The sequence below is a fragment of the Juglans microcarpa x Juglans regia genome, chromosome 2D, assembly GCF_004785595.1.
Source record: "Juglans microcarpa x Juglans regia isolate MS1-56 chromosome 2D, Jm3101_v1.0, whole genome shotgun sequence".
Lineage (NCBI taxonomy): Eukaryota > Viridiplantae > Streptophyta > Magnoliopsida > Fagales > Juglandaceae > Juglans > Juglans microcarpa x Juglans regia.
Window position 1 is genome coordinate 7,491,916 of NC_054596.1, and position 13,563 is coordinate 7,505,478.

Below are 13,563 nucleotides of genomic sequence, written 5' to 3' on the forward strand. Positions count from 1 at the left end.
ATTAAATTAAATAATAATTTTATTTCACATTCCACTTGCCAAACCTACTTTAGAGAGCAGAATAGGTTTGAGTCTTTTAGAAGTTCCCCATGGGAGCACGCTAGAGATGATCACTGACTGTAACAACGTGGAACCAACGAACGGGAAAAACAAGGGCTCCTTTTTATTGTATCTGCATAAAGTTGTCAAACATTGTGGGAATTATTGTCTCAAGCAGCTAGCTGAGCTCGGAATCTGATCCGATCGAGCTGCCGATTTACTTTTGGTAAAAGTAGGATGGGCGAATTGAAAGCGGTTCTCCATAACTTTATTTGTAGCATGAGCTCTTTGTCAAAAAGCAAACATATAAATTTTTTTAAAAAAATGACATTATTTTATTCAAAAGTTGAATTAAAGTTTTGAAATGATTTGTGCTTTTATTATTTTATTTTATTAGTTAAGTATTTCTTCCTCTACGTATAATATGAGAGGCAAATTAGTAACTCGTTTGGATAAAAAAATGAAATAAAATAATTTTAAATGAATTAAATAAAATATTATTAAAATATTATTTTTTAATATTATTATTATTTTAGAATTTAAAAAAATTAAATTATTTATTATATTTTATGTAAAAATTTAAAAAAATTATAATAATAAGATAAGATAATTTTCAGATCTAAACAAGTCTATATGGCCAAAATCAAATTAATAGAAAAATAATATTTTCAGTCAAGTGCGCAAATATCAAAAGAGATGGTAGTAGAGGAACAGATCAAAAAGAGATGGAAAATCATGCATCGGGACCCATTGGAACATAAGAATGAGAGCAGCTGTTTCTGTTTTGAATTGATCAAGTCTCGTTAATCTGATCAGAGCATCATCGTCGTGTATTTCTTCATGGAAACAAAGCAGAGATCATTTCCCCGTGTAATAATTTACAGCACAAAGAATGTAAATAATACAATTAGAAGCATATATTAATATATATAGCCTTCGGAAAATTGGAAGTGATTTAAATAAGAAAGTATGACATGATCGATATTTGGAGTTCACTTTTTTTTTTTTTAAGAAGAAAGTATTCTTGTAGAGTAAAGAAGAGTGTGATGACCAAAAGAACGAGCGCGATCCACAAGAGTATATACATACGTTTAATGGAACAATATTCATTCTGATCATATATAATTCAGATTTTCAGGTTTTTGAAATTACACTGCAATATTATGATCTATTTGTTGATTAAGGCTCGTTTGTTTTCAGAGATGAGATAAGATGAGATGAGATTAAAGTTAAAAAGTTGAATAAAATATTGTTAGAATATATTTTTTAATATTATTTTTGTTTTAAAATTTGAAAAAGTTGAATTGTTTATTTTATTTTGTACAGAAATTTAAAAAAGTTATAATGATGAAGTGAGATGAGATGAGATGTTTCTTAAAAACAAAGGAGGCCAAATTTGGAAATTTGTATTGATTCAATCAATTTATAGCAAACCAACCACTAAAATCAATGTACGTTGTTGCTATTTTATTGATCAACGTACATTGATTTATTAGCAAAGAAACAAAGGAAAAGACTTTCTTTCTAGTTTTAATTATTATTATTTTTTTACCCGTGTTCCATGCCAGTACTCCCACTCCATGCACTAGTTGTGCTTTGCTTGACCATTTAGGTCTTCCATTATTGACGTTACATCAACTTTAATCTTTAAAAGCGCGTGGGTCATTAAAGCTACGGTGGTACGAATAATTTAGTGCAGGCCGTATGTTTAATCTCTTTGGATATGAGAAACACAGACAAAACGTGTGATGCCATTATAAACAAACAGATTCCTTAATAGCTTTCATTTATTGTGACAGACGAAACCGTAAAATAAGCAAACCGTCGTAGAAATTTTTTTATGACAGTTTGAAATCGTCTTCACCACCATCATCAAAAAAAGAATTACAATAAGTATTTTATGACGGTTAACCATTACTAAAAGCTTCTCCTACTCCCTTTTTTTTTTTTTTTTTTTTTTTTTTTTTTTTTTTTTTTTTTACAGTTAGAAGTCTATCGTAAGTTGTAAATTCGAACGTGAAGAGATTTTATGACAGTCAAATTTTATCACAGAGTATGTTCAAACATTAACAACAACATTTGAACGTTAACCTGATCAATTAGCATTCAAACCATAAATATTTAACGTTCGATATTTTTCAATCTCACATTTGACTTTTACGTTCAAATATTTATGATGTGACGTTTGAATTTTACATTCGCAAGTTATTGGGCAATTCTTTAAACATCAAAGATTAAACGTTCAAATAGTTAATAAATACAATCAAACTCATTTTCAGTAATCATTCAAACAATAAGAAATATTCGTTTGAACGTTTGTGGAGTATTTACGTTCGAATGTAATACCTTATGTTTGAATGTTTGTATTGAACGTCAATGTGGTTATGTTCCAATGTTGTTTCAATGTAAAGGCAGGCTCAAACGTTTTTTGATTACATTTGAACGTATTGATCAGAATTAATAATTTCATAAAATTTAAAAACATAAAAATGGTATCATATTACACCACAAATAATATCATCTCATGAAAATGTTTTAGAGAGTTGCAAAATTAGACGTCAAAAGTTTTGAACAATGATAGGGTCCATTTCTTATTCTTTCATCGCCCACTGTGATCCTGTTGTAGTGCATAACACGTTCCATCTGAACCAGCATATCCCTTTGTACTTGTTCTTGAAATTCAATGCGCAGTCTTTCCTCCTGGTTTCTTTGTCATTCCTTCAAACGAGTCTCTAAATCGGACTGGCGAGATAAGAGAGCCTCTAACTCTTACTATCTCAACTTAATTTGCTCAATTTTTTGGCGTGCAACATCCAAATCCTTAGTAAAATTATTAACTTTTGAAGTTGAGGCGATGGAGGATGAATTGACACACTTGAAAGAACGTCCCAAACCTTTGACCAAACCAGACTTGGTCTAGAGGACCTACAGAAATAAGTCGATGTCACTGGGAGAAGATTCCTCAGGGGTAGACTGCATCTCAATCATTTTTTCCTACAAGAATTATGAAGAAAACCACACAATAAATAACATATCAAAAGAAATAATAAGAAAATATAATATCCATTCACATGTTGGCATAATTTATTCACACAAAATGAATGCTATTTACATAATTATTTTTGACGACAAGATCAATTCATTTGCTGTGTGCATCGGTGTGTGTAGCAGCATAGACATGAATGAGAAATAAATTTTCAGGATCATCGCATTTCTAACAAAGCCACAGTAGTAAATTTAAAAATACTTAAATAAAGAATATGATAAAATGGCTGAATTTTAATAAGTAATTATCATTTTATTAGCAAGGCGTTGGAATGACATTGAACAGGCGCGATGGTACTGGATTGTCAAAGACGTTCTAGTCTATACATGTATAGAACTTAAATGCTCTAGGAGAAATTAACAGTGCTAAATATAATCTATGAAACTAATATATAGTATATAAGTTGTTATAGGGAAAAAATATAGAACACCTGATAATCTGGACTTGCAAAAAGATCACAACACTTCTTCCAATCGTCTAACTTAATTTTTTTAAAAAGGAATTGAGCAGCCTCTTCTAACGTCTCCGATTTCTTGGAGTGGTCATGACCTTGTCCCTTGTGATGCCAAAATAATGTAGCCTTCAACTCATTCACAATTTGTACTTCTTCTCTATTGGCAAAATTTAGGTCGAATTCATCCTAAGAAGTGAATTGCATAAATAAATATGATCTCCTCATAACTTGTCTCCTCAACGATATAATAGCGCAACCGATCGTCGTATATTTCAAACCTACTTCATACAAATAGTTGAATCCAAAACTTCACTCAAAGAACACTTCTATGTTGTCTAGAATTATTCTAAAAAATATTTACGTACACATTTTTTTTTTCTCTCTCTCTTGTACGTACAGAAATAGACAACTACCACACTATACTATGTTTTGTTCAGAAATTTTTTGAGAGTTTTAAGAATGATATAAAAAAAAAAAAAAAAAAAAAAAATCACTCAAAAAACCATCCGGCAGAAAATTTAAACGATAGAATCATCAATAGAGGAGCGACTTCCATGCACTAATGATATTAAAGGCTTCACAAGAAAGCGAAGGACGTACGTTAAAAAAAATAAAATGAAAATTAAAACACTCCGTCACATAAAATCATCGAGTAACTGAAACTTAAAAGCACCCATGCAATATAAATAGATCAGCGTTGACTTATTAATGAAAAAATAATTAATGATAGCTCTAAACACTCCGTCACATAACATTGCTAGCTTAATAGTTCTAAACACGTACGTACAGTATTAACTCCGGACGCAACAAAGCTATTAACGGTTTGCGAATTAGAAACACGTTAATGACTACTCTCAAATTCAAATGTCATGCATGCACCATAATTGCAGTACTTAAAAAAAAAAACGTTACAAACAATATTTATTAAAACATACCAACAGAATGCGATGCCAATTAATGTTGCTGGAGAATTGCTTAATTATTTAACGAAGTTCAGTTGGTACTCAGCATTAGAAAATGTACGTAAATTAAGCTTTTTACGTTATTGACGCCTGACTAAACTAAGATTTTATATATTAGTGGCTAGTACTTAATCACCATGAAATTAAGATTGAGAAAATATACAAAAATAAAGATAAAATCTTGAGAGTAAAGTTAATTAACAAAATTTTGAAATCAAATTCTAAATTTCACAAGTTAGTTGGTGACTAACGACGTCCACACCAAAAGTAGTTTTCCGAATTGTGGTCTTACACTCCATTCTTAATGTAAAATCTTAGTATGCATCTTGTGGCCTTGTCTAGAATTGTGGTCGTACACTCCATTCTAATATTAGTATGCATCTTTTCTCCAGAAATACCCATAGTCATTAGATGATCTCACGAATATCTCATATATACATTATATAATAAAATAGACACGCTAATAAATAAGAGAATCTATAAGTACTTCACCTTAATTTTCTTTTACTCTTGTAAAATAACATATTATAAGCCTACACCAGTTCCAATGGCAATGAATCTTGTTTTCCTTGAGCTGGAGGTGGATAGGGCAGCAAAGTACTGGCAGGATTGGGTCCAGCTAGGTTGTTATTGTTGTCGCTCAGTTTGAACACTTCTACCCCATTTAAAATGGCATCATAGATTGCATTAGTAGCTTTTCCAGGATGTAGAGATATAAAGAGTGTACTCTTATGATCCTCAACTCCCATCTTTTGGATCAGCACTACATAATCCTGAAACACAGGCGTATCCCTTCCTCCGCTCCACATAATTACATCAGCAGTAGCTTCGGCTGTCTTGTTGTCTATATAGATAATGAATGGCCTTTCGCCGGCCATCGTTATATTTGGCTTGATTTTGCAAAAATGAAGCCTGACCAGATAATAAAACCCCGGATCTACAGGTAAACCCCATGTCAAATTAGAAAGCAAGTTCCAAGTTATGTTTGGACCCATCGTGATTGCAAACCGATAAACGTCATCGGGGGCAGTGTAGTTTGGTATTGCTAAGTATTTTAGCGTCAAATCTTGTTGGCGGGGGATCACGCCTCCACTTAACAAGTATGGGATATCTGGGGACCATTCTCTAAACATGCCAGTGTCTCCCTTCGACGATATCGAGCTCCCGCCCATATTAAGTCGAAGGATCATCTCAAGTGCCCGGTAGTTGTCGATAGAGAACTGAACATTTTGGCCAACGTAAGGGGGGCTTGGATTTTCTAGACTGCTATAGTAGAGGTACGTTGGCATGGAGACGATCTCAATTCCATTAACGTACATTGATTTATTCGCAAAGAAACAAAGGAAAAAGACTTTCTTTCTAAAAAAAGTCTAAAACTCCTTCTCTCAAAGAGTACTCTCTCTAAAACTCTCTCCCTTCTCTCAAAAACTTCCTTCACAGATTCGGCTAGAGGGGTGGGAGCTTCGGCTTCCTTCCCCTCCCTCCCTCCCTCCCTTCTCTTCTATGTAGTATTTTTTTTTTGTGTATTTTCAGACAAAATAAGAGAGAATTGTAGATCTGGGTCATCTCGCTGCCCACAGGCCAGCATGCGCCCCGCCATGGTGTTGCCCAACCGTCGATCTTCAAACCACCGAATGCGGCACCAAATGGAGCGGCGAGTAGCCCGCACGCGTGGGTCGAAGTTCCGACGTCGTTCGGCTCGTGGCTTTCACGCACCACCGGGGAGCCCTCTGCCAACGCCACGCGCAGCGTTTCTGGAGTCTGTGAGTCTGGGATCTCCAAGGTCGACTGTCGGTTCTCTTCCCAGAGTGGCGCGTGTTCTGCACGCGCCACAGCAGCCTCTGTGCACTGCTTTTTCTTTTTTGTGTAGTGTTTTCTTTGTAGTTTCTTTTGTGTAATGTAGTTTCTAGGTAAATAAAAATCTAAAAAAAGTAGTGCCTTCGGACTTTGGTCCTAATGGAGTTGTAGTCTCCCTTCCGCGTTGACAGGTTTTGATGGGGTTTGGTATACCCTACCCTGCTTAGTCAGGGTATGGGGCTTTGTAACCTTTGTCGTGGACAGAGGTGATATTTTCTCTAAGATCTAGGTCTTTAGAGATTTACCTTCTGGACTAGACCATGTCAATCACGAAAGTGTACTGGGAAGTTACTAACGATTGTAATTGACTTGTTTTTCAAGTCAACTTTGTAAGTCATCTCTTAATGAAGGGTAATATCCATTTTATAAAAAAAAAAAAGTCTTTCTTTCTAGTTTTAATTATTATTTTTTTACCCGTGATCCATGCCGGTAGTACTCCCCACTCCATGCAGTTGTGCTTTGCTTGACCATTTAGGTCTTCCATTATTGATGTTAGATTTTAATCTTTATATGTGCGTGGGTCATTAAAGCTACGGTGGTACGAATAATTTAATGCAGATCGTATGTTTAACTTATTTGGATTTGAGAAACACAGACAAAACGTGTGATGCCATACGCCATTATAAACAAACAGATACTACAATAACTTTCATTTATTATGACGGATGAAATGGTCACAAAAAAAAAGCAAACTGTCATAGAAATTTTTTTTTGTGACGGTTTGAAATTGTCTCTCCCACAGTCACCAAAAAAAATATCACAGAAGGTATTTTGTGACGGTTTACTGTACAACCGTCACTAAAATTTTTTTTTTTGTGTGTGACGGTTGGAAGTCTATCGTGAGTTGCAACTTCGAACATGAAAAGATTTTGTGACAGTTGAATTTTGTCATAGAAAGTACGTTCAAAGGTTAACAACAATATTCGAACGGTTACCTGACCGATTAGCATTCGAATGATAAATATCTAATAGTCGATATTTTTCATTCTCACGTTCGACTTCTACGTTCGAACGTGCACACGTTTGAACATTTATAATGTGACGTTTGAATTTTACATTTGCAAGTTATTAGGCAATTGTTCGAACGTCAAAGATTAAACATTCAGATGTAACATAAATATGCTCAAACTCATTTTCTTGAATCATTTGAACATCAAGAAATATTCGTTCGAACGTTTGTGGAGTATTTACGTTCGAATGTATGTATCGCACGTCTATGTAGTTACGTTCAAACGTTGTTTCAACGTAAAGGCAGGTTCAAACTTTTTTTGATTACATTTGAACGTACTGATCAAAATTAATAATTTCATAAAATTAAAAAACATAAAAATGGTATCATATTACACCACAAATAATATCATCTCATGAAAATATTTTAGAGAGTTGTAAAATTAGATAACAAAAGTTTTGAACAATGATAGGGTTTATTTTCTCTTCATTCATCGCCCACCGCGATGCTGCTGCAGTGGCATAACACATTCCATCTAAACCAGTATATTCCTTTGTACTTGTTCTTGAACTTCAATGCGTATTCTTTCCTCTTGGCCTCTTTATCGCTCATTCAAATGCGTCTCTAAATCGAACTGTTGCGATAAGAGAGTTTCTAACTCCTACTATCTCAACTTTATCTGCTCAATTTCTTGGCAAGCAGCATGCAAATCCTTGGTAAGATTATTAACTTATGAAATTAAGGCGATGGAGAATGAACCGACGACATGCTTGAGAGAACGTCTCAAACCTCTAATCAAACCAGACTTGATCTCGTGGACCTGTATAAATATGTCGATGTCACTGGGAGAAGATTCCTCAAAGGTAGACTACATCTCAATCATTTTTTCCTACAAGAATTAGAAAGAAAACCACAAAATAAGTAACATATTAAAATGAATAATAAAAAACATAATATCTATTCACATGTTGGCATAATTTATTCACATAAAATGAATTCTACTTACCTAATTATCTTTGGTGAGAGGATCAATCCACTCGTTGTGCGCATCGGTGTGAGTAGAGCAGCATAGATATGAATGAGGAAGAGATTTTCAAAATCATCGCATTTCTAACAAAGACACAGTAGTAAATTTAAAAAATCATGTTAGTACTTAAATAAAGAATATGATACAAATGACTGAATTTTAATAACTAGTTACCATTTTATCAGTAAGGCGTTGGAATGACCTTGAACCGGTGCGAAGGTATTGGATTGTCAAAGACGTTCTATTATGTGCATTGATAGAACTTAAATGCTGCAGGAGAAATTAACAGTGTTAAATATAATTTATGAAACCAATATATAGTATATAAGTTGTTATAGGGGAAAAATCTAAAATACCTGATATTCTATACAAGTGAAAAGATCATAACACTTTCTCCAATCGTCTAACTTAATTTTTTGAAAAAGGGACTGAGCATGCAGCCTCTTCCAACGTCTTAGATTCCTTGAAGTGGTCATGAGATTGTCCCTTATAATGTTAAAATAATGTAGACATTAACTCATTCACAGTTCATACTTTCTCACTATGGCCAAAATTTAGGTTGAATTTATCTTAAGAAGTGAATTGCATAAAAAATATAACCACTTCATAACTTGTCTCCTCAACGATACAATAGTCCCACTGATCGTCGTATAGCTTAAACATATTCTGTACAAGTGGTTGAACCTAAAACTTCACTCAAAGAACACCTTTCTATTGTCTGTAAATACACTAAAAAGTATTTACGCACACATGTTTTTTTTCTCTCTCTTGTACGTATAGAAATAGACAACTACCACACTACTATGTTTTGTTCATAAAAATTTTGAAGACTTTTAAGAATGATAAAAAAAAATTCACTCAAAAAACCAACAGAATGCGATGCCAATTGCTGGGAGATCGAATTGCTTAATTAGTTAACGAAGTTCAGTACGTTGGTCATCAGCATTTGAAAATGTACGTAAATTAATTAAGCTTAATTTTTATGTTATTGACGCCGGACTAAATTAATATTATATTATTGCCCCAACTATATATATATTTTTTTGGCATGTTTGTGCTGATCAACTTTCTTAAGGTAGTCCAACGATATTAATGTAAAATCTATCAAATCTGTATCATCAAATTAACTGTGTCAAATATTTCTCGTCAGTGAAACGAAGAAATTTTGTTTCAAACGATGATAAAAAGGAGAAGAAAATAGAAGTAAATGACAAAATGCCTTTTTCATATCATTTCATTAATCCCGTTTTATTATTCTTAATTATACATCACAGTTACACATAGTACTCGTTCCCAATTTTTTTTTTTCAATACATATCTAATTTCTAATATTAGTACGCATGTTTTCTCCAGAAATACCCATAGTGATTAAATGATCTCATGAATATCTCATATATACATTATTATATAATAAAATAGACACGCTTGTAAATAATAGAATCTATAAGTACTTCACCTTAATTTTCTTTTACTCCTATAAAATAACGCATCAGTGGTTTAGTTGCATGCAGCACGATCGATCGATAAAAGGTTAACATCTTAACTAATTAGTACCTGCATGCAGGCTTGTGATCCAATTAAGCTTATGTTGAACAATCTAATTAATTCAAATACAAATGGGAGTTCAATTTTCTTTTCTCTATAGTAAACGATTGTCATTAAAATACGGCCACGCACTTGATACATCGATACTATTCGGGATGATCATCCACTTAATTAAAACTAAATAATAAATGAGAATAAAATTAACGAGAAGGAAAAAGATGAAGACATGTTTTTGTCTCAAACGACCCAATATATAAGTTATAACTAGGGTTACCCTACCAATTACTATACTACATAGAAGTTTCAGGCAGTACCATTGTACGTACATTTACTCCATTAACATGATTATATGACAACAAGATTAATAATTGCACACACTAAAGTTCCATACATAATTGAACATGGACCCAGAAAGCAAAACTATTCATGATATATAGCAAACGACTTGATTCAGACGCGCATTCATATCCTTTCTTCCTTCTCTATCTTTCTTTATTATTCACTTTTCCAACCTTATCGGCTTGTCTCATCTTTATATAACAAGTACTACCCCACACGTACGCTAGGAAAACATAGAAAAAGACCACTTTTAAGCTTTGGAGACGTTGCTGTTGTCCGTAAACATACCTTCACACTTAACAGTATCAGAATCAAGACTTGGGTAGGTCATCCCTGTATTATTTGTGGTCAACCAGGTTCCACTATCCGATTCCGACACGTGCCCGCTGAAAATGTTACTGCATTGGCGAGTTTCAGTGGTATCGGAAACATGGAATGATAATACCTCCGTATAGGTTTCCTTGCCGTCGGGATTGACTTTCTCCTTTGCGGCGTCTGCTTCCTTCTGCCGTTGCAATGCAAAGCTAAGTTTATCCATAACATCGTTCATGGTGGGCCGTTGGCTCCCCTGATCACGCACGCAACTCTCTGCGATATCCACGTACACCTTGAAACACTCCGGAGCTATCTTACCCATCAGATTCGGATCTATGATCTCACCCATGGTCCCCTTGTCAATGCATTTCCGAGCCCAGTTGGCCAAATTCCATTGCTCCTCCTCCAGTTTTGGATTCAGTGCTTTTCGGGCACATAATACCTCAAAGAGCACTACGCCAAACGAGTACACGTCTGATTTTTCCGTCAGTTGTCGACGCCTGGCGTAATCCGGATCCAAATACCCGAACGTGCCCTTTACCATGGTACTAACCGCCATGTCATCTTGACCTTCTTTGGACAACCCGAAATCAGAAACCTTGGCCACACAATTCTCGTCCAATAAAATGTTGGTCGACTTCACGTCACGGTGGATGATGGGGTGCTTCACTCCCGTATGCAGGTAGTTCAGACCACATGCCGCTCCGATGCAAATTTCGAGCCTTTGTATCCATGGGAGGGAATCCTTGTCCGTGTCGTAGAGGTGTTCCCGTAGTGTTCCATTGGACATGTAGTCGTAGACAAGGATCATCTCCCTCTCGTCGTTGCAGTATCCAATGAGAGAGACGAGGTGGACATGGCGAAGCTGGGAGAGCATCTCAATCTCCCTCCAAAACTCTTGGGCCCCTTGCTTTGACTCTGGGTTCAAACGCTTGATCGCCACAGTCATGGGACCAACGTCAACGAAACCCTTGTATACCTTCCCAAAGCCACCGACGCCAATAACTAATCCTTCATCAAAGTCGTGGGTTGCTGTTTTGATTTCTTCAAGTGAGAATTGGCGGCATAGCTCTTCGGGCAGTGATGAGGCTTTTGTCCTCGTTGACTTTCGTTTGTTTCGGTCAGACCAGAACCAGCACTTCGATGCTGGATAGTAAGAACCATAACGCTTAGATGTCCTCAGTTTCCAAACAACCACGCAACACGCTAGAGTGAGCAAGGCCAAGAATAAGCCTACACCGGTTCCAATGGCAATGAATCTTGTTTTCCTTGAGTTGGATGTCGAAGCAGGTTGTTGAGCCGAAGGTGGAGAGGGCAGCAAAGTACCGGCATGATTGGGTCCGGCTAGGTTGTTATTGTTGTCGCTCAGTTTGAACACTTCTACCCCATTTAAAATGGCATCGTAGATTGCATTGGTAGCTTTTCCAGGGTGTAGAGCAATAAAGAGTGTACTGTTATCCTGATCAACTCCCGTCTTTTGGATCATCACTACATAGTCCTGATACACAGGCGTATCCCTTCCTCCACTCCACATAATTACATCAGCGGTACCTTCGGCTATCTTGTTGTCTATATAGATAATGAATGGCCTTTCGCCGGGCATCGTTATATTTGGCTCAATTTCACAGAAATGAAGCCTGACCAGATAATTGAACCCCGGATCTACGGGTAAACCCCATGTCAAATTAGAAAGCAAGTTCCAAGTTATGTTTGGACCCATCGTGATTGCAGACCAATAAACTTCATCGGGGGCAGTGTAATTTGGTATTACTGAGTATTTGAGCATCAAATTTGGCTGACGGGGGTTCACGCCTCCACTCAACAAGTAAATATTGTCTTGGGACCATTCTCTAAACATGCCAGTGTCGTTCTTCGGCTGTATCGTGGTCCCGCCCAAATTGAGTCGAAAAATCATCTCGAGTGCCCTGCTATTGTCTATAAAGAACGGAACATTTTGGCCAACATAAGGTGGGCTTGGATTTTCTGGACTGCTATAGTAGAGGTACGTTGGCATGGAGACGATCTCAATTCCATTAACAAAAGCAAAGAATCTGCTAGAAGCAGTACTTGGCGTTGGAATGAATGTTAAATTCAATTTTTGATCATCTTCAACGTTGATGCAGAACTCTTTAGAAAAACGTGTTGAGCCCCCCAAGTAATTAGCAAGAATGGAAGCACTGAAGTTTCTAAGTAAGGTGAACTTACTGTTTGCTTTGACTGTAAAAAAGGCCAGAGATCCATCAAAACCAGAGTATGAATCTGCGTAAAAGTACAAACGAACAAATTTGGGACCGGAGGTGACAGGAAATACGTAGGTGAATTGGGAATAGGATAAACGGGCAGTCATGTAGAGGGTATTTTCGACATATGAGTCTTGGTTTTGGGCTTCAGAGGTATTAGATTTTTGGTTATGTTCTTCTATGGGAGCGAATTTGGAGGGCTCCATGTCTCCAATCCACATGCGTTTATCTTCATCCGTTGAGTTGCCAGCAGAGCCGCAGTTGAGGACAATATTATCAACAGCAATGTAACGAGGAGTAGAGTTAACAATTGAAATATGATGGAGAAGGAAGAGTAAGAAGAGGAGCAGAATAGATTTGAGTGTTGAGATGTTTTCCATGGGAGCAAAAGATGAGCACACACAAACGGGAAGAGATGAACAAAAGGGTTAGCTCCTTTATATTCTAACTGCATAAAGATGCCACACAGCTAACATTGTTGAATTATTGATCAGCCCTTCATAACTTTATTTGTAATATGAGCTTTTTGTGAAAAAGCAAACAACAAACATATAAATTTAAAAAATAATATTATTTGATTTAATAGTAAAATAAAGAATGAGAGGAGCTCTTTGTGTTTTGAATTGGATAAGGCTACGTTTGGGTTTGAATTGAATGAATCTGAGAGCATTATTTCGTGTATTTCTTCATGGAAACAAATTATCAGCTTTAAAATAAAAAGAAAATTATATATATAAGTACTGACAACTGTCAATTGGTCATAGGATATGGTCATAGGACAACTGTCAAT

At 35.7% G+C, this 13,563-nt stretch overlaps 1 protein-coding gene across 1 annotated transcript; it reads right to left on the minus strand.

Annotated features, from left to right (window-relative positions):
• Window positions 1–10,108: 10,108 nt before the first annotated feature.
• On the minus strand, window positions 10,109–13,269 carry LOC121248248 (receptor-like protein kinase FERONIA). The gene has a single exon (XM_041146651.1). The coding sequence runs from the start codon at window positions 13,151–13,153 to the stop codon at window positions 10,469–10,471; it is 2,685 nt and encodes an 894-aa protein (XP_041002585.1). The 5' UTR covers window positions 13,154–13,269; the 3' UTR covers window positions 10,109–10,468.
• Between the last annotated feature and the right edge of the window lie 294 nt (window positions 13,270–13,563).